This window comes from Pan troglodytes, chromosome Y (assembly GCF_028858775.2).
Source record: "Pan troglodytes isolate AG18354 chromosome Y, NHGRI_mPanTro3-v2.0_pri, whole genome shotgun sequence".
Lineage (NCBI taxonomy): Eukaryota > Metazoa > Chordata > Mammalia > Primates > Hominidae > Pan > Pan troglodytes.
The window spans coordinates 35,908,964-35,934,909 of record NC_072422.2 but is presented as its reverse complement, the minus strand read 5'-3'; the positions used below and the strand labels follow the sequence as shown (position 1 = coordinate 35,934,909).

At 53.2% G+C, this 25,946-nt stretch overlaps 1 protein-coding gene across 12 annotated transcripts; it reads left to right on the top strand.

Annotated features, from left to right (window-relative positions):
• Nucleotides 1–3,826: 3,826 nt before the first annotated feature.
• Nucleotides 3,827–25,312, top strand: LOC129138939 (PI-PLC X domain-containing protein 1-like). 12 transcript variants are annotated; one of them, XR_010154975.1, is made up of 9 exons: nucleotides 6,050–6,080; nucleotides 6,945–7,092; nucleotides 11,634–11,770; nucleotides 13,555–13,683; nucleotides 14,458–14,613; nucleotides 15,845–16,028; nucleotides 21,146–21,441; nucleotides 23,137–23,243; nucleotides 24,198–25,312. XR_010154975.1 is itself a non-coding variant. In XM_054677284.2 (7 exons), the coding sequence occupies exons 2-7, from the start codon at nucleotides 6,966–6,968 to the stop codon at nucleotides 21,382–21,384; spliced, it is 972 nt and encodes a 323-aa protein (XP_054533259.1). In that variant the 5' UTR covers nucleotides 3,827–4,130; nucleotides 6,945–6,965; the 3' UTR covers nucleotides 21,385–25,312. The 12 variants fall into 12 exon arrangements, 5 of the variants coding, with proteins under 5 accessions (XP_054533259.1, XP_054533261.1, XP_063661100.1 ...); XR_010154976.1 differs by lacking the exon at nucleotides 6,050–6,080 and having other exon boundaries at nucleotides 6,458–7,092; nucleotides 23,131–23,243; nucleotides 25,089–25,312; XR_010154974.1 differs by lacking the exon at nucleotides 6,050–6,080 and having other exon boundaries at nucleotides 6,458–7,092; nucleotides 23,131–23,243.
• The last annotated feature ends 634 nt before the right edge of the window (nucleotides 25,313–25,946 follow it).

Below are 25,946 nucleotides of genomic sequence, written 5' to 3'. Positions count from 1 at the left end.
CTTGCTTGGCCGGTTGGACGTCCTCACCCTGCCGCCGGGGCCTGCGTGGGGATGGGTCGGGACGGCTGGGACGGTGGGGATGTTGGGACGCTGGGAATGCTGGGATCTGAGCACCCCTGTCCTTCCGTTGATTCACCCAGCAACTATTCACCCCGTGCGTTGAATGTGCGGGTCATGGCCACTCACGCCTCTGGGACGTGAGTCTCCCGAGGACTCAGCGGGCGGGAAGGTGTAGGTGTCTCACCCGGCCTGGCGGGTCACCGGGCGTCTCGGCCCGTCCGTCCTCTGCGCTGTCCCGTCGCGACTGTGAAGGCCAGGGTGGAGAGGACCTCCCCCAGGAAGGGTCAGTGCTCCGTGGGACGGCCTCCAGACCCCACTCCGCTGTGCCGTCCGGACGAGATGGCAGAGGCGGCTGGGAGTGGGGGCCGCCCCCGGGGCTCCTTCCTGCTCCACTTTGTCATGTGTGGGGAAGGGGTCGGGGGATGTGGGGACAGGAGGGGACACCCCTCAGTGGTCAGGGGACCTGGGATGTGATGGAGGGCTCAGGAGGACATGGGGACAGGTGTGGGGACAGGAGTGGACACCCCTCAGTGGTCAGAGGACCTGGGATGTCAGGGGAGGGGTCGGGGAAGGTGGGGACAGGAGGGGACACCCCTCAGTGGTCAGGGGACCTGGGATATGATGAAGGTCACGGGAGGGGAGGGACTGTGACGGGGGAAGGGACTGTGATGGGAGGGAGGGAGTATGACCGTAGCCGGAATGGATGGAATCCGTCATGACACAGAGGATGTGACTGTACAGCTTTGGGTCCAGCCTGTCCTAGGAGACACTGATTTCCTCGAGTCTTCTGAACCAAAAAGTATCTGAGACAGGTCTCAGGACATTTAGAAAGTGTGTTTTGCTGGCCGGGCACGGTGGCTCACGCATGTCATCCCAGCACTTTGGGCGGCCAAGGCGGGCAGATCACCTGACGTCACGAGTTCAAGACCAGCCTGACCAACAAGGTGAAACCCTGTCTCTACTAAAAATACAGAAATTACCTGGGTGTGGTGGCAGGCGCCTGTAGTCCCAGCTACTTGGGAGGCTGAGATAGGAGAATTGCTTGAACCTGGGAAGCGGAGGTTGCAGTGAGCCGAGATCGCGCCACTGCACTCCAGCCTGGGCGACAGAGCGAGACTCCGTCTCAAAAAAAAAAAAGAAGTGTGTTTTGCTAAGGTTGAGGACGTGCCTGTGACCAAGCCTCAGGAGATCCTGATGACCTGAGCCCTAGGTGGTCGGAGGACATCTTGGTATTATGCATTTTAAGGAAACGTCAGACATGAATCCATACATGTAAGATGAACCTTGGTTCTGTCAAGCGCGTCGGTGCGAGGAGACCCCCGAACAGGCTTTGTGTGAGCGATATAGCTGTTCATTCACTTGGGTGCAAGTGGGCTGAGTCCGAAGAGAGAGTCAGCAAAGGGAGATGGGGAAGGGGTGGCTCAATAGGAGTTGGGTAGGTAATGGAAAATTACAGCAAAAGGTGGTTATCTATTGTCAGCAGAGGAGGGATTGCAAGGTGCATGGTGCACAGATCATAAGACTCATTGTCCAGAAGATGAACGGCACAAAGTCGATTGATCGGCTAAGGTAGGGCAGGGAGAAGTCACGATAGTAAAATGTTGTAATTTTAGTTAACCAGTTAAGGCAGGAACTGGCTGTTTTACTTCTCTGTGGTTTTTCCTTGGCTGCTCCAGACTTCTTGGCTCCTGCAGGCCACCTGGACGTATATGTGCAAGTCACAGGGGTGATAATGGCTGAGCTTCGGCTCAGAGGCCTGACAGGTTCAATCTGTGAAGGTGAGACAGCTCCATTGGTGGTGAGGCCGGCTTCCAGGTCATAAGGTAGATTTTAAAATTTTCTGACTGGCAATCGGTTGAAAGAGTTATTATTAGGCCGGGCACGGTGGCTCACGCCTGTCATCCCAGCAGTTTGGGAAGCCAAGGCGGGCGGATCACCTGAAGTCAGGAGTTCGAGACCAGCCTGGCCAACATGGTGAGACCCCCGTTGCTACCAAAAATACAAAAAATTAGCTGGGAATGGTGGCAAGTGCTTGTAATCCCAGCTGTGCTGGAGGCTGAGGCAGGCGAATAGCTTGAATCCAGGAGGCGGAGGCTGCAGTAAGCTGAGATCATGGCACTGCACACCAGTCTGCGCAACAGAGCGAGACCCTGTCTCTGAAAAAAAAATAAATAAATAAAAGAAGAAAAAAAATTATTAGTAGAAGGGAATATCTGCATTAAGATAAGAGGATGTGGAGACGAAGGTTTTTTGTTTTTGAACGGGAGTCTCACTCTGTCTCCCAGGCTGGAGTGCAGTGGCACGATCTCGGCTGACTGCAACCTCCGCCTCCCGGGTTCAAGCGATTCTCCTGCCTCAGCCTCCCAGTAGCTGGGACCACAGGCGCGCGCCAGATGATTTTTGTATTTTTACCAGTGATGGGGTTTCGCCATGTTGGCCAGGCTGGTTTCGAACTCCTGACCTCAGGTGATCCGCCCGCCTTGGCCTCCCAAAGTGTTGAAGTGCTGGAATTACAGGCGTGAGCCAGCGGGCCCCGCCCAGACCTGCATTTTAACCTCCCCTCCACCCCGCGGCCCCGGGACCCAGGGCATCCGGAGGCTCACAGCGGCCCTGCTGGGATGCTCCAGGCGGATCACTGCACAGCCATGCAGGCAGAGGGGAAGCCGTGCAGGGGGAGGGGGGGCCGTGCAGGCGGAGGGGGGTAGGTGCAGGCGGAGGGGGGTACGTGCAGGGGGAAGGGGGGCCGTGCAGGGGTAAGGGAGGCCGTGCAGGGGTAAGGGGGGCCGTGCAGGCGGAGGGGGGCCGTGCAGGCGGAGGGGGGGCCGTGCAGGCGGACGGGGGGCCGTGCAGGGGGAGGGGGGCCGTGCAGGGGGAGTGGGGGCCGTGAAGGCGGAGGGGGGCCTTGCAGGGGAAAGGGGGGGCCGTGCAGGGGGAGGGGAGGCCGTGCAGGAGGAGGGGAGCCCGTGCAGGGGGAGGGGAGGCCGTGGAGGCGGAGGGGGGGCCGTGCAGGGGGAGGGGGGCCGTGCAGGCGGAGGGGGGGCCGTGCAGGGGTAGGGGGGGCCGTGCAGGGGTAGGGTGGGCCGTGCAGGGGGAGGGGGGGCCGTGCAGGGGGAGGGGGGCCGTGCAGGGGGAGGGGGGGCCGTGCAGGCGGAGTGGGGTCCGTGCAGGGGGAGGGGGGTCCGTGCAGGGGGACGGGGGTCCGTGCAGGCGGAAGGGGGTCCGTGCAGGGGGAGGGGGGGCCGTGCAGGCGGAGTGGGGTCCGTGCAGGGGGAGGAGGGTCCGTGCAGGCGGAGGGGGGGCCGTGCAGGGGGAGGGGGGGCCGTGCAGGCGGAGGGGGGGCCGTGCAGGGGGAGGGGGGCCGTGCAGGCGGAGGGGGGGCCGTGCAGGGGTAGGGGGGGCCGTGCAGGGGTAGGGTGGGCCGTGCAGGGGGAGGGGGGGCCGTGCAGGGGGAGGGGGGCCGTGCAGGGGGAGGGGGGGCCGTGCAGGCGGAGGGGGGTCCGTGCAGGGGGAAGGGGGGCCGTGCAGGGGGAAGGGGGGCCGTGCAAGGGGAGGGGAGGCCGTGCAGGGGGAGGGGAAGCCGTCCTGGGCCTTTTCCAGCTGGCTGCAGAGAAGGGGCCAGCTCCCTCCTGGGGACCCGGAGCCGCGGTACAGGTGTGGTTGCTTCTCTTGGAGAAAGAGGCTGAGCTGACATCCCCCGGGCTGATAAAGAATGGGCTCCTCCTCCTGGGCCCAGCGGGCTCCCGGGACCCTCCCTCCCTGCTTCCCAGTCGGGGCAGCGGGGAAGATCTGAGTTCATGTAGCTGGTGTTGGCTTAGGGTCTGGGAGGAGGGGCTTTTGGGAAGATGTAAATAAGAAGAAAATCTGCAGCCACCTGGGAAGCCTGGCCTCAGTGTGGAAGAGAAGGCAGCAGGATTATTGCAGAACCTTGTGAAGCCAACGCGGGCAGCCGGCAGGAGCTGCAGACCGAGACAATCTCGTCCTTTCTTGCGGCCCAGGGAGACCAGCCGTTTCATTCTGGGCTCGAGACCAACAATTCGAATTCCGAACTCCCCCTGCGTGTGGGACTCAAGGTGGGTTTGCAGTTTGCAGTCAGCTGAAGTTTGTCTCTTCTGCAGGAGGCCGGGGCTTCTGCCCTTCCTCTCTGTCCCATTTCTTTTTTCTTGAGACGGAGTCTCACTTTGTCACCCAGGCTGGAGTGCAATGGTGTGATCGTGGCTCACTACAGCCCCCGCCTCCCGGGTTCAAACGATTCTCGTGCCTCAGCCTCCTGAGTAGCTGGGATTACAGGCGTGCGCCACCACGGCCGGCTACTTTTTGTACTTTTAGTAGAAATGGGGTTTCACCATGTTGGCCAGGCTGGTCTCGAACCCCTGACCTCAGGTGATCCACCCGCCTCAGCCTCCCAAAGTGATGGGATTACAGACGTGAGCCACCGTGCCCGGCCCCTCCAGGTCTCATTTCTAAGAGGAGGCCCCAGGTCCACCAGGAAACATTCCTCAGATGTCAACAGGCTGATTTCTGGGCTCAAGATCAACAATTCTAATTGATTTGATTAAATCAATTAGATCTAATGATTTTAATCTAATCAGCTTTAATCTAAATGATTAAAAATATTACATACATTACCGGGCGTGGTGGCGGACGCCTGTAATCCCAGCTACTCTGGAGGTTGAGGCAGGAGAATTGCTTGAACCTGGGAGGCGGAGGTTGCAGTGAGCCGAGATTGCATCATTGCACTCCAGCCTGGGTAACAAGAGTGAAACCCTGTCTTTAAAAAAAAAAAAAAAAAAAAAATCGTACATACAGCTGGGCACCGTGGCTCACGCCACTAATCCCAGCACTTTGGGAGGCCAAGGCGGGCAGATCACCTGAGGTCAGGAGTTCAAGACTAGCCTGACCAACATAGTGAAACCCCATGTCTACCAAAAATACAAAAATTAAGCAGGTGTGGTGGCGGGCGCCTGTAATCCCAGCTACTCTGGAGGCTGAGGCAGGAGAATTGCTTGAACCTGGGAGGCGGAGGTTGCAGTGAGCCGAGATCGCGCCATTGCAGTCCAGCCTGGGCAACGAGAGCGAAACTGTGTCAAAAAAAAAAAAAAAAAGACCAACCAAAAAAGTTATATATGCTTCAGAGGCAGAGAAAGAATTTACAAGTTGTCTAAAATGTCCTTATGGAAAGGGTCACTTCCCTTATTTTCAACAGTATATTATATATATATACTTATATATGTATATATAGTTATGTATATATGTATATGTTATGTGTATGTTATATGTCTATATTATATATGTGTATATGTTATACATGTATGTTATAGATGTATATATGTATATATGTATAATATATATTATATGTATATATTATGTTATATATGTATATATGTTATGTATATAATATGTATATATGTATATATTCTGTTATGTGTGTATGTGTGTGTGTGTATATATATATATATATATATTTTTTTTTTTTTTTTGAGGCAGAGTCTTGCTCTGTCGCCCAGGCTGTAGTGCAGTGGTGATATGGCTCTGATGAGTGCAGGAACACCAGGTTCTTCCTCTGGAGTCGAATTAAATAAGGCGACACGGACACACGTGGAGTGGTTTTAAGGAGCGGAGAGTTTAATAGGAAAGAAGGGAGGTCCGGGCAGTGGCTCACGCCTGTAATCCCAGCACCGCGGAGGTTGCGGTGAGCCGAGATCGCGCCATTTCACAGCAGCCTGGGCGACAAGAGCGAAACTACGTCTCAAAAAAAACAAAAAAACAAAAAAAAACAAGGCGAGAAGGCAGAAAGAAGTGGCTCCCCAGGACTGAGACAGAGGGACAGGGGCTCCAAACCCCAGGTAGGAGACCAGCCCGTCTTATGCGGTGCCTGGAGGAGGCGTGACTCATTTGCATAGCGCTGAGGGGATTGGTCTGACCAGGCCTGTCATTCACGTAGCCCGCGAAAAACCTGGCCCGCCCACCCCAGTTCCGTAATATGCAAATGTAGGGCGCCATGATGTTCCACACGCCTGGGGGTAGTGGGGGCGGCCGTGTTGCCAGGCCCGGGTGGGGGCGGCCGTGGTGTCAGGCACGGGTGGGGGCGGCCGTGGTGCCAGGCCCGGGTGGGGGCGGCCGTGTTGCCAGGCCCGGGTGGGGGCGGCCGTGGTGCCAGGCCCGGGTGGGGGCGGCCGTGGTGCCAGGCCCGGGTGGGGGCGGCCGTGTTGCCAGGCCCGGGTGGGGGCGGTCGTGGTGCCAGGCACGGGTGGGGGCGGCCGTGGTGCCAGGCACGGGTGGGGGCGGCCGTGGTGCCAGGCACGGGTGGGGGCGGCCGTGGTGTCAGGCACGGGTGGGGGCGGCCTTGGTGTCAGGCACGGGTGGGGGCGGCCTTGGTGTCAGGCACGGGTGGGGGCGGCCTTGGTGTCAGGCCCGGGTGGGGGCGAGGGCAAGAGGGCAACGGTGGGAATCGCCATGTGGGCTGGACCAGCTAAGGGCTCGCATTTGCATATTAAAGGTTGCCAAGCCGGGTCTAAGAGCCAGGGCTTTCACGCTAGACAAGAAACATTTTTTGGAGCTGCAAAAAATGCTTCCAAGGACCCCTTTTCCTCTCTCTCTCTCTCTCTTTTTTTTTTTTTTTTTTTTTGATATGGAGTTTCACTCTTGTTGCCCAGCCTGGAGTGCAGTGGTGCGATCTCGGCTCACTGCAACCTCCACCTCCCGGGTTCAAGCGATTCTCCTGCCTCAGCCTCCCGAGTAGCTGGGATTACAGGTGCCCATCACCACGCCCAGCTAATTTTTGTATTTTTAGTAGAGATGGGGTTTTGCCGAGTTGGCCAGGCTGGTCTCGAACTCCTGACCTGAAGTCACCGTAAAAAACCTCTTTTCCTCTTCTCCTTCCTCAGGTTGCCCAGGGCTCACCTCTGATGGGCGGGCAGGTGAGTGCTTCCAACAGCTTCTCCAGGCTGCACTGCAGAAATGCCAACGAGGACTGGATGTCAGCACTGTGTCCCGGGCTCTGGGATGTGCCCCTCCACCACCTCTCCATCCCAGGTGAGGGTGGGGTGGGGCGGGGGCCGTTGCCTCTATCCCAGGTGAGGGCGGGGTGGGGCGGGAGCTGTCGCGTCTGCATTCCCCAGCGGGGACGCTGGCTGTAGGAGCAATCCTGGGTGTAGGGAAATCCTAGAAAGGACACTGATGTGGACACACACATACACACAGTGCACACGTGTGTGCATACACATATGTACATAGTCATGGACATGCACAGACATGCATACACACAGGCATGCACACATGTGCACACATACACAGGCATATGCACACATGCACATGTACACACATGCACATATGTACACACATGCACATATGCACACACACGCACATGTACACACATGCACATATGCACACACACATGCACATCTGCACACATATGCACGTGCATACTGTGTTGGTCTGTTCTCACGCTGCTAACAAAGACATACCTGAGACTGGGTAATTTATAAAAGAGGTTTAATGGACTCACAATTCCACCTGGCTGGGGAGGCCTCACAATCACGCCAGAAGGTGAATGCGGAGCAAAGTCACATGTTACATGGTGGCAGCCAACAGCGTGTGCTGGAGAACTGCCCTTTGTACAACCATCAGATCTCGTGAGACTTATTCACGATCACGAGAACAGCATGGGACAGACCCGCCCCATGATTCGGTGACCTCCCGCCAGGTGCCTCCCATGACAGATGGGAATTATGGGAGCTACAATTCAAGATGAGATTTGAGTGGGGACACAGCCAAGCCATATCACATACATAGGTGCACATAGGCACACATGCAGGCACACACAGTCACATACATACACACGCACGCGCACACACACACATGCATGCACACATGCACATCCCCACACATATGCACATGGATGCATATACATGCACACACACAGGTGTACACACATGCAGGCACATGTATGCATGGATGTAGGCACATACATACTAATGCACACATGTATACATGCACATAGGCTCATACACACATGGATGCACATGCACATGCATGCACATGTGCGGGTGTGTACACATATGCACATGCACACGTGTACACATGTACACACATACACATGTATATATATTCACATAGACATATTCACATGTGTATATATTCACATAGACATACATGAATGCACATATGCACACGTGTACACAGGCACACATGCACATGCACACATGTGTACATACATGCACACACGTAGACACGTCCATGCACACAGGAACACAGGTACACACACGTTTAAACACAGGCACACACATGCACGCTCACATATAGGCATACGGACACACACACACATGCACACAGATAAGTATTGTCAACCTAAGGAAAGAAACTTAGACAAAATTAATATAAGTAGGGGGTTTCCTTGAGCCACATTTGAGGACTGCAGCCCAGGAAACCCTCCAACTCGCCTTAGGAAGTGGCTATGGAGAACAGCGTTGAGACAGGAGCTTCTAAAGAAAGTGCACATCAGGAGAGGGGGTGATGATGAAAGCCTTTTTTCAGGAATTCATGTGGGTTACTGAAGTGGCATCGAGCACTGATCGCGTTCTTCCTTGCAATGTAGGGAATAAGTTATGGTGCCCCAGTGTGACACCCTGAGGTTACTTTTTTTTTTTTTGAGATGGAGTTTTGCTCTTGTCGCCCAGGCTGGAGTGCAGTGGCTCCATCTCAGCTCATCGCAACCTCTGCCTCCTGGGTTCAAGCGATTCTCCTGCCTCAGCCTGCCGAGTAGCTGGGATTACAGGCACGCTCCACTATGCCTGGCTGATTTTTGTATTTTTAGCAGAGATGGGGTTTCACCATGTTGGTCAAGCTGGTCTCGAACTCCCGACCTCAGGCAATCCACCCGCCTCGGCCTCCCAAAGTGCTGGCATTGCAGACATGAGCTACTGCACCCGACGTCTTAGGTTAATTTGTAGAGATGCAGGGCATCCGTCAGTCTACAGCTGACCTAGTAAGTAGCTTCCAGGGGTGATACTGTAGCAGGACCAGCCGCAGACAAAACTCAGACACCGGATTAAAGAAAGAAGAGGTTTCTTTGGCCGGGAGCTTCGGCAGACTCACATCTTAAGAGCCGAGCTCCCTAAAAAAGAAATTCTTGGCCTTTTTAAAGGCTTACAACTCTAAGGGGTCCACGTGAAAGGGTTGTGAAAAATCAAGCAAGTGTGGGGAACGTGACTGGGGGCTACATGTATCAGCTAACAGAACAGAAAGTTTTGTAACGCTTTTTCATACAACGTCTGGCATTTACAGATAACAGAAGTGGTTTAGGTTATGGATTGATATTATGTTAACTCCCAGGGCCGGGTGGTGGTGCCAAGGTTGTCTGGCTATTTATCTTACTTCTGTTTCTTTCCAAACTTTTGCTTTCTCCTGTCTTATAAACTAGGCAAGGTGGGGATAGGGGGCAGCAGGAGAAGTACTGGTCTCCTTCCTTAATACCTTAGCTCAAGATCGGGGGAGCAGGTGACTGTGGCTTCATTCCAATGCCTCTCGCGGTCTGGGGATTTAAAGGGGGTCCACGTTCCTCAGAGGATGTAAAGGGGCTTCACGTTCCTCAGGGGATTTAAAGGGGGAAGGCCGGGCGTGGTGGCTCACGCCTGTAAAGCCAAGGCAGGAGGATCACTTGAGTTTAGGAGTTTGAGAGCAGCCTGGGCAACATAGTGAGGCCCCATCTCTGCAAATATATATATACACACACACATTTATATGTAAGTGTACATATTTATATATAAACATACATATTTATATTTATATATAAAATATATAAATAAGTAAATGTATAATATAAAATATATATCATATATTTATATAAATATATGATACATAAGTATGTTTATATATTATATTTATAAACACATATGTGAATATATATTTTATATATTTATATAAATACATATTTATGCAAAAAATATGTATTTATGTAAATATATCTATATATGTTTATATATAGATATATATACTATATATGTATATATACTATATATGTTTATATATAGAATATATACTATATATGTTTATATATAGAATATATACTATATATGTTTACATATAGAATATATACTATATATGTTTACATATAGATATAGATACTATATATGTTTACATATAGATATAGATACTATATATGTTTACATATAGATATAGATACTATATATGTTTACATATAGATATAGATACTATATATGTTTACATATAGATATAGATACTATATATGTTTATATATAGATATAGATACTATATATGTTTATAGATATAGATACTATATATGTTTATATATAGAGATAGATACTATATGTTTATATATAGATATAGATACTATATATGTTTATATATAGATACTATATATGTTTATATAGAGATATAGATACTATATATGTTTATATAGAGATATAGATACTATATATGTTTATATAGAGATATAGATACTATGTATGTTTATATAGAGATATAGATACTATGTATGTTTATATAGAGATATAGATACTATGTATGTTTATATAGAGATATAGATACTATATGTTTATATAGAGATATATGTCATATATATCTTATATATATATCTTAAATATAGATATATTTATATCTATATTTAAGAAATAACAACTACGTGTCATAGGCAGGAAATGCAAACGTCAGCCATCAGTCAAACTCTACAAAGGTCTGTGTTTCTTGCGGTTACCATAACAAGTGAGCACACGTCAGGAGGCGGCAAAGAACAGAAATTTACTCTCTCCCAGTTCTAGATACAGAAATCTGAAGTCAAGATATGGGCAGGACCACACGTCCTCCTGAGGCTCTAGGGGAGGATCCCTCCTGCCTCTCCCAGCTCCTGGGGGCTCCAGGCATCCCTGGGCTTGTGGCCGCATCACTCCAGTCTCTGCCTCCATCTCCACGTGGCCTCCTCCTCTGGGTCTGTGTCTTCTAAGGACACCTGTCATTGCATTTAGGACCCAGCACAAAGCCAAGATGATTTCATCTTGAGCATTTTGAGAGCATGTGTAAAGACTCTATTTCCAAACAGGATCCCATTCACAGGTTCTGGGCGGGGGGTTAGGACTTGAACAGCTCTTTTGGGGATCACCACTCAAGTCATTGAAACTGTGTTCAGTTCCTTCTAGAGGCTCTAGAGTGGGGGATCCTTCCTGCCTCTCCCAGCTCCTGGGGGCTCCAGGCATCCCTGGGCTTGTGGCCGCATCACTCCAGTCTCTGCCTCCGTCTCCACGAGGCCTCCTCCTCTGTGTCTGTCTCCTCCTCTTGTGTCTTAGATGGACACCTGTCACTGGATTTGGGGGCCCGCCCTACTCCAGGATGATCTCATTTCAACCTAACGATATCTGCAGAGACCCTGTTTCAACACGGGTCGTGTTCCCAGGTTCCAGTGGACGTGAGTTTTGGGGGTCAGCGTGCACCCCTCCCACCATACCTGTGCCAGTGTTGTAGGCGGGCGGCAGCCTGTGCTGTACGCAGGCTATGGAGCGACTCACAGCAGGTGGCGGGGACGGACTCGTGGTGACATGTCCGCGTGTGTGCTTTGCTCTCAGGGAGCCACGACACGATGACGTACTGCCTGAACAAGAAGTCCCCCATTTCGCACGAGGAGTCCCGGCTGCTGCAGCTGCTGAACAAGGCCTTGCCCTGCATCACGCGCCCTGTCGTGCTGAAGTGGTCCGTCACCCAGGTACGGTCTGTGCCCCGTGCTGCTGACCTGGCCTGTCAGCCGGGTGGGGCCCACGGCCCCGTGGTGCTGAAATGGCCCGTCACCCAGGTAGGGTTTGAGTGGTGCCCTGTGGGCTCAGGAGGCAGGTTCCTATCCCAGCTGCGGAGACAGGATTAAAACAAAACCTACTGCCCACCCAGAACCCCTCCCCAGAGGTGGAAGAGAGGGGAACAGTGTTTTTATTTATTTATTTTTTGAGACAGGGTCTCACTCTTCTTGCCCAGGGTGGAGTGCAGTGGCGTGATCTCGGCTCACTGCAACCTCCGCTGCCTGGGTTCAAGCGATTCTCCTGCCTCATCCTCCTAAGTACCTGGGTCTACAGGCACCTGTCACCACACCTGGCTAATTTTTTGTATTTTTAGTAGAGATGGGGTTTTACCGTGTTAGTCAGGATGGTCTTGATCTCCTGACCTCATGATCTGCCCGACCCAGCCTCTGAAAGTGCTGGGATTACAGGCGTGAGCCACCGCGCCCGGCCCAGCATTTTATTAAATGGCATAAAGCTAATGCCGTGAGCGTGGCAGGCCGCCACTGAGAGCTGCAGAGGGAGAGGGTCTCGCCCTGTTGCATCCCAGCAGAGACAACACCTTTCTTTTTCTTTCTTTCTTCTTATTTTTTTTTTTGAGACGGAGTCTTGCTCTGCCGCCCAGGCTGGAGTGCAGTTGGTGCCATCTCGGCTCACTGCAAGCTCCGCCTCCCGGGTTCACTCCATTCTCCTGCCTCAGCCTCCTGAGTAGCTGGGACTACAGGCTCCCGCCACCACGCCCGGCTAATTTTTGGTATTTTGAGTAGAGTCAGGGTTTCACTGTGTTAGCCAGGATGGTCTCGAACTCCTGACCTCATGATCCACCCGCCTCGGCCTCCCAAAGTGCTGGGATTACAGGCGTGAGCCACCACACCTGGCCGAGACAACCCCTTTCATGCCTGCACTCAAGACAGACAAGGACTCATTTCTTGTGTCTTTACGACCTGAGGTGGGTCTGCAGTTTGCAGTCAGGCACCTGCTAGTCCCTGGGAAACAGGGAGACAGGCCCCTTTCTCCCTAATAATCACATTCATTCATTCCTTTAGAGATGGAGTCTCGCTCTCTCACCCAGGCTGGAGTGCGGTGGTGCGATCTCAGCTTCCTGCAGCCTGGGCCTCCCAGGATCAAAGGATCCTCCTTCCTCAGCCTCCCGGGCAGCTGGGACTACAGGTGTACACCACCACACCAGGCTGATTTTTAAAATTTTTAGTAGAGGCCGGGTGCGGTGGCTCACACCTGTAATCCCAGCACTTTGGGAGGGCAAGGTGGGTGGATCACAAGGTCAGGAGATCGAGACCGTCCTGGCCAACATGGTGAAACCCCATCTCTACTAAAAATACAAAACAAAATTAGCTGGGCGCGGTGGTGGGTGCCTGCAGTCCCAGCTACTCGGGAGGCTGAGGCAGGAGAATGGCGTGAACCCGGGAGGCGGAGCTTGCAGTGAGCCCAGATTGCACCACTGTACTCCAGCCTGGGCGACACAGCGAGACTCCGTCTCAAAAAAAAAAAAAAAAAAAAGGCCAGGTCCCCGGAGATGAGGTTTTCCAAATGCAGGTGCCCATGGCTGCAGCGCTCCCAGCGCGTACAAACAGCTGTTGTTACAGCATCCACATCCCAGTGGACAGCAGGACATGCGGGTGGGCCAACCCCGCAGCCCATTCCTGAACCCCTCAGACGCGGCGCTCAGCCAGGCAGACATGACAGCAGCCTCTGCCCACAGGCGCTGGACGTCACGGAGCAGCTGGACGCCGGGGTGCGGTACCTGGACCTGCGGATCGCCCACATGCTGGAGGGCTCGGAGAAGAACCTGCACTTTGTCCATATGGTGTACACAACAGCGCTGGTGGAGGTGCGGCTAGGCTGAGGTGGGATGCGAGGGGGAGAGTGGGAGGCGGCCAGGCGCTGGTGCAGGTGCGGCCGGGCTGAGGTGGGAAGCAAGGGGGACAGCGGGAGGCGGCCGGGCGCTGGTGCAGGTGCGGCCGGGCTGAGGTGGGAAGCAAGGGGGACAGCGGGAGGCGGCCGGGCGCTGGTGCAGGTGCAGCTGGGCTGAGGTGGGAAGCAAGGGGGACAGCGGGAGGCGGCCGGGCGCTGGTGCAGGTGGGGCCGGGCTGAGGTGGGATGCAAGGGAGAGAGTGGGAGGTGGCCAAGCTCCCGTGGGGATGAAACAGCCACATGCAGATCTGGACAGGAAACGCCCGGTCTTTAATGGAAGGGTGATGTCACCTATACACCAGACAGGAGACACTGACCCCGGCAATCCGTTACGGAGATTTCTTTTTTTTTTTTTGGAGATGGAGTCTTGCTCTGTCGCCCAGGCTGGAGTGCAGTGGTGCAATCTCAGCTCACTGCAACCTCTGCCTCCCGGGTTCGGGCAATTCTCCTGCCTCAGCCTTCCAAGTAGCTGGGATTACAGACGCCCGACACCACGCCCAGCTAATTTTTGTATTTTTAGTAGAGACGGGGTTTCACCATGTTGGCCAGGCTGGTCTCAAACTCCTAACCTCAGGTGATCCGCCCGCCTCGGCCTCCCAAATTGCTGGGATGACAGGCGTGAGCCGCCGCACCCGGCCTTCCCTGTGGTGTTGGAGTCGTGCAGGACTCAGCCCCGCACCCCCCTCCCCAGGACACGCTCACGGAAATCTCGGAGTGGCTGGAGCGGCACCCGCGCGAGGTGGTCATCCTGGCCTGCAGAAACTTCGAGGGGCTGAGCGAGGACCTGCACGAGTACCTGGTCGCCTGTATCAAGAACATCTTCGGGGACATGCTGTGTCCTCGTGGGGTGAGGAGGGGAAGGATATCCCCACGTCTCTCCCGGGGCAGGGGCATCGTCAGCCTCAGACTCCTTTTGCTGTGCCCTGGATGTGGGTGCTGCCATGATTCCTGTAGCAGGTGAAGCCGTCGAACGGGGGCTGCCTGCTCTCCCGCAGTGTGGGGGGCCCTGGCTGACCCGGTGGGGTGGCTTCTGGTGAGATCTTCCCGTGACGGGTTTAGAAATGTGTGCAGCGTCAGCCGGGCGCGGTGGCTCACGCGTGTCATCCCAGCACTTTGGGAGGTCGAGGTGGGCGGATCACGAGGTCAAGAGATCGAGACCAACCTGGCCAACATGGTGAAACCCGTCTCTACTAAAAATACAACAATTAGGCTGGGTGTCGTGGTTCACGCTTGTAATCCCAGCATTTTGGGAGGCCGAGACGGGCGGATCACGAGGTCAGGAGATCCAGACCATGCTGGCCAACATGGTGAAACCCCGTCTCTACTAAAACAAAATACGAACAATTAGCCGGGCGTGGTGGCGGGCGCCTGTAGTCCCAGCTACTCGGGAGGCTGAGGCAGGAGAATGGTGTGAACCCGGGGGGTGGAGGTTGCAGTGATCCGAGATCGCGCCACTGCACTCCAGCCTGGGAGACAGAGCGAGATCCGTCTCAAAAAATAAAAAATAAAAATAAATAAATATATAAAAATAGAGACAGGGTCACCCTGTGCAGCCCAGGCTCGAATTCCTGGCCTCAAGTGATCCTCCCACCGTGTCCTCCCAAAGTGCTGGGATTACAGGCATGAGCCCCTGCACCTGGCCATACTTAATTTATTTATTTATTTGAGAGGGAGTCTCGCTCTGTCTCCCAGGCTGGAGTGCAATAGGGAAACCTCGGCTCACCGCAACCTCTGCCTCCCAGGTTCAAACGATTCTCCTACCTCAGCATTCTGACTAGCCAGGATGACAGGTGTGCACCACCGCACCCGGCCAATTTTTGTATTTTTAGTAGAGATGGGGTTTCACCACGTTGCCCGGGCTGGTCTCAAACTCCTGACCTCAGGTGATCCACTCACCTCGGCCTCCCAAAGTGCTGGGATTACAGGCGTCAGCCACCGCGCCCGGCCAGAATTTCATTTTTGGTTTATACTCGTGTTGGGCCGGTGTCCTGACTTCCCGGCCCTCCTCTCTCCCAGGTGCCCGCCGTGTCCCCGGCTCTCCTCTCTCCCCTGCACCCCTTAACTCTGGTCCTTTGCAGGAGGTGCCGACACTGCGGCAGCTGTGGTCCCGGGGCCAACAGGTCATTGTCTCCTATGAAGACGAGAGCTCCTTGCGCCGGCACCACGAGTTGTGGCCAGGAGTCCCCTACTGGTGGGGAAACAGGGTGAAGACCGAGGCCCTCATCCGATACCTGGAGACCATGAAGAGCTGCGGCCGCCCAGGTACCAGGTCGCCCCTCGTGGGGGTAGATTCCACACAGCCTCCCGTGACGCCCTGCGGCAGGCCGGGTCCACATGGACTTGCCTTCACTTTTACGTGAAAACAATTTAAAAGGAATCCATGAGCCGGGCGTGGTAATCCGTGTACCTGTAATCCCAGCACTTCGGGAGGCCGAGGCGGGTGGATCACGAGGTCAGGAGACCGAGACCATCCTGGCTAACATGGAGAAACCCCGTCTCTACTAAAAATACAAAACATTAGCCGGGCGTGGTGGCGGGTGCCTGTAATCCCAGCTACTCGGGAGGCTGAGGTAGGAGAATGGTGTGAACTCGGGAGGCGGAGCTTGCAGTGAGCCGAGATCACGCCACTGAACTCCAGCCTGGGCGACAGAGCGGAACTCTGTCTCAAAAAAAAAAAAAAATAGGCACCTGTAATCCCATCTACTTGGGAGGCTGAGGCAGGAGAAATGCTTGAATCTAGGAGGCGGAGGTTGCTGTGATCCATGATCGCACCACTGCACTCCAGCCTGGGTGACAGGAGCAAGACTCCATCTCAAAACAAAACAAAAAAGAGAAAAATTAGCCAGGCATGGTGATGCGTGCCTGTAATCCCAGCTACTCAGGAGGCTGAGGCAGGGGAATCACTTCAACCAGGAAGGCGGAGGTTGCAGTGGGCCGAGATTGAGCCAGTGTACTCCAGCCTGGGCAACAGAGCGAGACTCTGTCTCAAAACAAAACAAGACAAAATCAAACTTCTGGGGTCAAGCGATCTGCTTGAACCACCATTCCCAGCCGAGTTGTGCAATTTAAAATCGTGAATTTCGGTGCAGTGGCTGACGCCTGTAATCCCACCACTTTGGGAGGCCGAGGCAGGTGGATTAATTGAGATCAGGAGTTTGCGACCAGTCTGGTGAAACCCCATCTCTAGTAAAAATACAAAAAGATTTAGCTGGGCGTGGTTGTGTGCACCTGTAATCCCAGCTCCTCGGGAGGCTGAGGCAGGAGAATTGCTTGAACCCGGGGGCGGAGGCTGCCGTGAGCCGAGATCGCGCCACTGCACTCCAGCCTGGGCAACAGAGAGAGACTCCATCTTGGAAAAAAAAAAAAGGTAACTTTTTTGTATGTGAATTTCACCACAATTTTTGTAAAAAAGCCACCGAGGGGGTGTGAGGTGCAGACAGCGTCGGCAGCCACGGCCCCGTGTCCTCCGGAGGCAGGAGCCTGAGGGAGGGAGGGAGGAAGGTCCTCCCCGCAGGGACGGTGGCAGGTGGGGCCGTCTCGGTCCTGCAGCCTGGGGCTGGGTTCTCTGAAGGTGATCTTCACGGCCGCGAGGGCTGCTTCCCACGGGGCCAGCATGAAACCCAGTCACGGGCCGGGCAAAGGAGCAGGTTTTTTCAACTTGGTCTCTTGCCCTCACACAGGAACGAGGTTAGAGACTTCAGAAATGTCTTTTTTTTTTTTTTTTTTTTGAGACGGAGTCTCACTCTTGTTGCTCAGGCTGCAGTGCAATGGCGCGATCTCGGCTCACTGCAACCTCCGCCTCCCGGGTGCAGGCCATTCTCCTGCCTCAGCCTCCTGAGTAGCTGGGATTACAGGCGCCCGCCACCACACCCGGCTAATTTTTTTTGTATTTTTAGTAGAGACAGGGTTTCACCATGTTGGTCAGGCTGGTCTCGAACTCCTGACCTTGTGATTCACCCGTCTCGGTCTCCCAAAGTGCTGGGATGACAGGCGTGAGCCACGATGCCAGGCAGAAAAGTCTGTTTTTTGTTTGTGTGTGTGTTTTTTTTTTTTTTTTGAGAGACTTTCGTTCTTGTTGCCCAGGCTGGAGTGCAATGGCACGATCTCAGCTCACTGCAACCTCTGCCTCCCAGGTTCAAGCCTTTCTCCTGCCTCAGCCTCCTGAGTAGCTGGGATTACAGGCGCCCGTCACCACACCCGGCTAATTTTTTTTTTTTGTATTTTTAGTAGAGACAGGGTTTCACCATGTTGGTCAGGCTGGTCTCGAACTCCTGACCTCGTGATCTACCCGTCTCTGTCTCCCAAAGTGCTGGGATGACAGGTGTGAGCCACGGTGCCAGGCGGAAAATTTTTTTGTTTGTGTGTTTGTTTTTTGAGACAGAGTTTTGCTCTTGTTGCCCAGGCTAGAGTGCAATGGCGCGATCTTGGCTCACTGCAGCCTTCGCCTCCTGGGTTCGAGCAATTCTCCCGCCTCAGCCTCCCACCACACCCAGCTAATTTTTTTAGTTTTAGTAGAGACGGGGTTTCTCCATGTTGGTCAGGCTGGTCTCGAACTCCCGACCTCAGGTGATCCGCCCGCCTTGGTCTCCCAAAGTGGTGGGATGACAGGCATGAGCCACTACACCCGGCCTTTTTTTGTGTGTTTGTTTTGTTTTGTTTTTGAGACAGAGTCTTGCTCTGTCACCCAGGCTGGAGTGCAATGGCGCGATCTCGGCTCACTGCAACCTCCACCTCCCAGGTTCAAGCGATTCTCCTGCCTCAGTGTCCCGAGTAGCTGGGATTACAGGCACGCACCACCATGCTGAGCTAATTTTTGGATGTGTTTTTACTAGAGAAAGGGTTTCAGCGTGTTGGTCAGGCTGGTCTTGAACTCCTGACCTCAGATGATCCACCGGCCTCAACCTCTCAACGTGCTGGGATGACAGGCATGAGCCACCGCTCCCAGACTAGAAATACGTGTTAAAAACCACTGAGAGAACTTGGCCATAAATGTCTGTTGACTTTGCCGTCTCTGGCCGTGGAGTCAGTCCAGCTGGTCAACACAGGGGCACTGAAACCTACCTCTGGGGGAGCTTCTTCAAATACGGCTTGCAGGAGATTCCGGCTCAGCAGATGTAGGTGGAGCCCCCAAATTTGCATTTCTAACTATTGCAGGGACCCCACTTTGAGAATCACTGGTCAACGTCAACCCTCTCTATAAGCCTCACAAGAGATGGCACAGACTTAGTGCCCAAGACAACAGCATTCTTCCTGTCTATCACATGGGGGATAAGAATGTGGACATGTTTGGGGCCATATTATTCTGTCTCCCACATGGGATTAGGACGTGGACATCTTTGGGGCCATTATCCTGTCTACCTCATGGGGATTAGGACGTGGACATCTTTGGGGCCATTATTCCCTGTACCACATGGGGATTAGGATGTGGACATCTTTGGGGCCATTATTCTGTCTCCCACATGAGGATTAGGATGTGGACATCTTTGGGGCCATTATTCCCTGTACCACGTGGGGATTAGGATGTGGACATCTTTGGGGCCATTATTCTGTCTCCCACATGGGGATTAGGACGTGGACATCTTTGGGGCCATTATTCTGTCTCCCACATGGGGATTAGGACGTGGACATCTTTGGGGCCATTATTCTGTCTCCCACATGGGGATTAGGACGTGGACATCTTTGGGGCCATTATTCTGTCTCCCACATGGGGATTAGGATGTGGACATCTTTGGGGCCATGATTCTGTCTCCCACATGGGGATTAGGATGTGGACATCTTTGGGGCCATGATTCTGTCTCCCACATGGGGATTAGGACGTGGACATCTTTGGGGCCATATTATTCTGTCTCCCACATGGGGATTAGGACATGGACATCTTTGGGGCCATTATTCTGTCTCCCACATGGGGATTAGGATGTGGACATGTTTGGGGCCATGATTCTGTCTCCCACATGGGGATTAGGACATGGACATCTTTGGGGCCATTATTCTGTCTCCCACATGGGGATTAGGATGTGGACATGTTTGGGGCCATTATTCTGTCTCCCACATGGGGATTAGGATGTGGACATCTTTGGGGCCATTATTCCGTGTACCACGTGGGGATTAGGATGTGGACATCTTTGGGGCCATATTATTCTGTCTCCCACATGGGGATTAGGACGTGGACATCTTTGGGGCCATTATTCTGTCTCCCACATGGGGATTAGGATGTGGACATCTTTGGGGCCATGATTCTGTCTCCCACATGGGGATTAGGACGTGGACATCTTTGGGGCCATATTATTCTGTCTCCCACATGGGGATTAGGACATGGACATCTTTGGGGCCATTATTCTGTCTCCCACATGGGGATTAGGATGTGGACATGTTTGGGGCCATTATTCTGTCTCCCACATGGGGATTAGGATGTGGACATGTTTGGGGCCATTATTCTGTCTCCCACATGGGGATTAGGATGTGGACATCTTTGGGGCCATTATTCCGTGTACCACGTGGGGATTAGGATGTGGACATCTTTGGGGCCATATTATTCTGTCTCCCACATGGGGATTAGGACATGGACATCTTTGGGGCCATTATTCTGTCTCCCACATGGAATTAGGACGTGGACATCTTTGGGGCCATTATTCTGTCTCCCACATGGAATTAGGATGTGGACATCTTTGGGGCCATTATTCCGTGTACCACGTGGGGATTAGGACGTGGACATCTTTGGGGCTGTTATTCTGTCTCCCACATGGAATTAGGACGTGGACATCTTTGGGGCCATTATTCTGTCTCCCACATGGAATTAGGATGTGGACATCTTTGGGGCCATTATTCCGTGTACCACGTGGGGATTAGGACGTGGACATCTTTGGGGCCATATTATTCTGTCTCCCACATGGGGATTAGGACATGGACATCTTTGGGGCCATTATTCTGTCTCCCACATGGAATTAGGACGTGGACATCTTTGGGGCCATTATTCTGTCTCCCACATGGAATTAGGACGTGGACATCTTTGGGGCCATTATTCTGTCTCCCACATGGAATTAGGACGTGGACATCTTTGGGGCCATTATTCTGTCTACCTCATGGGGATTAGGACGTGGACATCTTTGGGGCTGTTATTCTGTCTCCCACATGGGGATTAGGATGTGGACATCTTTGGGGCCATTATTCTGTCTCCCACACGGTGTTACGACGTGAGCATCTTTGGGGTTGTCTGCAGCCCACCACGCTTTATAAGCAAAGTTCACCTAATTTCCTGGTTGGACATGGTGCTTTCAAGTCTTGATTCCTGAGATGTGAACCTCTAATAACGTGACTAGGAGGGAGAAACAGGCAGGTGAGGCCCGTGACCATGTAACCTCTCCCCACCCTCACCGCTGCAGGAGGGTTGTTCGTGGCTGGCATCAACCTCACGGAGAACCTGCAGTACGTTCTGGCGCACCCGTCCGAGTCCCTGGAGAAGATGACGCTGCCCAACCTTCCGCGGCTCAGCGCGTGGGTCCGAGAGCAGTGCCCGGGGCCGGGTTCACGGTGCACCAACATCATCGCGGGGGACTTCATCGGCGCAGACGGCTTCGTCAGTGACGTCATCGCGCTCAATCAGAAGCTGCTGTGGTGCTGACGGGACCCTTCTGAAGTTCGGGGCGCGGCGGCTGCAGTTTCACCCCCGACTTTCCAAGTATTGTGACTTTGGGCCAAATATTGGTGATCATAGGACCGATGATAATACGTTTTCTTTTTCTTTAAAATAGAGATGGGGTGGCTGGGCGTGGTGACTTCGCCTGTCTTCCCAGCACTTTGGGAGGCCGAGGTGGGTGGATCATGAGGTCAGGAGGTTGAGAGCAGCCTGGCCAACATGGTGAAACCCCGTCTCTACTAAAAATACAAAAGTTAGCTGGGTGTGTGGCAGCGCCTGTAGTCCCAGTTACTCGGGAGGCTCAGGCAGGAGAACTGCTTGAAGCCAGGAGGTGGAGGTTGCATTGAGCTGACATCGTGCCACTGCACTCCAGTCTGAATGATAGACCGAGACTCCATCTCAAAAGAAAAAAAAACAGCCAGGTGCGCAGTGACTCACGCCTGTCATCCCAGCACTTTGGGAGGCCAAGGTGGGTGGATCATGAGGTCAGGAGTTCGAGACCAGCCTGACCAACATGGTGAAACCCCGTCTCTACTAAAAACACAAAAATTAGCTGGGTGCGTGATGGGTACCTGTAGTCCCAGCTACTCAGGAGGCTGAGGCAGGAGAATGGCGTGAACCCGGGAGGTGGAGGTTGCAGTGAGCTGAGATCGCGCCACTGCACTCCAGCCTGGGCGACAGAGCGAGACTCCATCTCAAAAAAAAAAAAGATGGGGTCTCTCTATGTTGGCCAGGTTGGTCTTGAACTCCTGGCCTCAAGTGATCCTCCCACCTCAGCCCCCCAAAGTGCTGGGATGACAGTCAAGAACCACCATGGCAGCCCATAATATGTTTTCTTATTTCTGTATTCTCCTTGCTGTGGCGTCTGGAGCCCTTACAGACCCAGGGAGACACTGTCCTCCCACAGCTCACTAATTACTAAACACAGTGACAGACCACTTAGGAACCGGCCTCCCCTGTCAGCCAACCCCTCGGCTAGTTCTCACACCAAGCCTATAGATATATATGTGTGTATATATATGTGTGTGTTTATGTGTCTGTGTGTATGTGTGTGTGTATATATGTGTATATATCTGTGTATATATGTATGTATATGTGTTTATACATGTGTATATGTGTGTATATATGTGTACATACCTGTATACGTGTATGTATACATGTATGTGTGTATGCATGTATGCGTGTATATACACACATGTATACATATATACGTGTGTGTGTATGTGTATATATATGTGTATATATATACTTTTTTTTGAGAAGGAGTCTCACTCTGTCGCCCAGGCTGGAGTGCAACGGCGAGATCTCGGCTCACCGCAACCTCTGCCTCCCAGGTTCAAGCAATTCTGCTGCCTCCGCCTCCCGAGTAGCTGGGATGACAGGCATGTGCCACCACGCCCGGCTAATTTCGTATTTTTAGTAGAGACGGGGTTTCTCCGCGTTGGTCAGGCCGGTCTCAAGCTTCCGAACTCAGGTGATCTGCCCGCCTCGACCTCCCAAAGTGCTGGGATGACAGGCGTAAGCCACTGTGCCCAGCCGCCGATATTTCTTTAAATTATGTTTAGGGACAGGGTCTTACTCTGTCACCCAGGCTGGAGGGCAGTGGTACAGTCATAGCTCGCTGCAGCCTCAACCTCCTGGGCTCAAGCGATCCTCTCAGCTCAGCCTCCCGTGTAGCTGGGACTCCAGGGACGCACCCCCACTGCTGGCTAATTTTTGTATTTTTGGTAGACTCAGGGTTTCACCACGTTGCACAGTCTGGTCTCAAATTCCTGGGCTCCAGTGATCCTCCCACCTTAGCTTCCAGAGTAGCCAGGATCACAGGCAGGCACCACCATGCCCAGGTAATTTTATTTTTTTGTAGAGACGTGGTCTGGCTATGTTGTCCAGGGTGGTCTCAAACTCCTGGGCTCAACTGATCCTCACACCTCAACCTCTGCCACAGCCAGGACCTCAGGCGTCAGCCACCACACCCACAGCTAATTGTTTTTTTTGGTAGAGATGGGGTCTGGCTCTGTTGCTCAGGCTGGTGTGTAGTAGGGGCACAGTCATAGCTCACTGTAACCTTCAACGCCTGGGCTGAAGCAATCCTCCCGCCTCAGCTTCCCAAGTAACTGGGAGTATAGGTGTACGCCACCATGCCCAGCTAATTATTTAGTAGTAGTAGTAGGAGTATTATGTTTGAGATGGAGTCTCGCTCTGTCGCCCAGGTTGGAGTGCAGTGGCGCAGTCTCAGCTCACTGCAACCTCTGCCTCCCAGGTTCAAGCAATTCTTGTGCCTCAGCCTCCTGAGTAGCTGGGATTACAGGCGCCTGCCACCACGCCTGGCTGATTTTTGTATTTTTAGCAGAGATGGGGTTTCACCATGTTGCCCAGGCTGGTCTTGAACTCCCGACCTCAGGTGATCCATCCGCATTGGCCTCCCAAAGTGCTGGGATCACAGGCGTGAGCCACCGCACCTGGCCACCTGGCCTCAAGCCAGTATTTCCCTGGCCCTAAATCATTCCTGGCTGGGTCCCAGCCCTGTAGAGCCAGCCCCCCAGCCCAGAGTCCTGCTGAAGTGTTCAAAAGTTGTCAATCCTCAGCCGTTCCCTAGTCCTGCTGCCCCGTTCTGCGGAAGCCCCTTGAAGGCTGTGGCCTGGGCTATTCCCTCGTTCATTCCTGCCTCCCGAGCCAAACCCAGGTATCCGCTTGTGCCCGGCGTGGTGTGGCAGCCTCTTCTCTCGGGAAGGGTCAGGAGTAATTTCTTCTTTCAGTGGTCTCTCTGTGCTAGTCCCGGTCACCTCTGTGAATTAAAGTCCTACAGGTACAAGGGAGACCCCACCCCACGGAAGGCGCCCCCAGTCCGCGTGGGAGACTCGCACACAGGTTTTCTGCACAGGTTTCTTTCTGCCTCTGAAGCGTGAACGGTCCTAGTTTCAGACGCAGATCCTGCAAATACTTTTTTTTTTTTTTTTTTTTTGAGATGGATTTTCCCTCTTGTTGTTCAGGCTGGAGTGCAATGATGGCACGATCTCAGCTCACTGCAACCTCTGCCTCCCGGGTTCAAGTGATTCTCCTGCCTCAGCCTCCCGAGGAGCTGAGATTACAAGCGCGTGCCACCGTGCCTGGTTAATTTTGTATTTGTATTTTTATTTATGTTTTGAGACGAAGTTTCGCTCTCGTTGCCGAGGCTGGAGTGTAGTGGTGTGATCCTGGCTCACTGCAACCTCCACCTCCCGGGTTCCAGCAAATTCTCCTGCCTCAGCCTCCCAAGTAGCTGGGATTGCAGGTGCCTGCCACCACACCCGGATAATTTTTGTGTTTTTAGCAGAGACGGGGTTTCACCATGTTGGCCAGGCTGGTCTCGATCTCCTGACCTCAGGTGATCCTCCCGCCTTGGCCTCCCGAAGTGCTGGCATGACAGGCGTGAGCCACCGCGCCCGGCGTATACCTGATTTTCTACATGTCGCTTGTTGGAGCTGCTGGTTCAAGTTCCCAGCCAGCCAATGGATGCCAGCACCATTTTTACTCCCCTTTCCCAAGCAAATCGTGCATTTCTTTGTCTAACGAGAGACATCAGTTTTTCAGGATGATCCTCAAGAACGTTATGGAGTCCATGTTGCAATAGGTTCTTTTTGGGACCTCATGACTCATTTTCCAAAAATCCGCTTCTACTTTTGGTACCCGGTTGCTACGGTGAAATGAAGGTGCCCCGCATCCAGAAAGACGCAGTGCTGGACCACAACCGGCGGCTACCTCAGCCCCACAGCTCTGCAGGATCAGGGCTCGGGCAGGCCCCACGGAGATGAAGAATTTGCAGGAAGCCTCCCTGACTTCCGTCGGCTGTGAATCCTTGTCTGTCAGGAGCGTATCCACAAAATCACCGAATTCATACAGATCGTTTAAATAAATGAACATCATTAAAGTCAAATATGAGTATGAATTTTATTACCACCAATGCAGCCAAGACACCTCTGGCAGCTTTCAGGATAGCACGCCGGAGGCATCTTTAGAAAATGTTAATTCAGGAGGCCGGGTGCGGTGGCTCACGCCTGTAATCCCAGCACTTTGGGAGGCCAAGGTGGGCGGATCACAAGGTCAAGAGTTCGAGACCAGCCTGACCGACATGGTGAAAATACAAAAAATTACTAAATATACAAAAATAATATATAAATTATAAATATATAAAAATATTAAAAATATAAAAAATTAGCCGGGCATGGTGGTGGGGGCCTGTAGTCCCAGCTACTCGAGAGGCTGAGGCAGGAGAATGGTGTGAACCCAGGAGGTGGAGCTTGCAGTGAGCCGAGACCGCACCGCTGCACTCCAGCCTGGATGACAGAGTGACACTCCGTCTAAAAAAAAAAAGAAAAAGTTAATTCAGGCCGGGCACAGTGGCTCACGCCTGTACTCCCAGCACTTTGGGAGGCCAAGTTGGGTGGATCACCTGAGGTCAGGAGTTTGAGACCAGCCTGACCGACATGCTGAAACCCCATCTCTACTAAAAATACAAAAAATTAGCCGGGCGTGGTGGCGGGCGCCTGTAATCCCAGCTACTTGGGAGG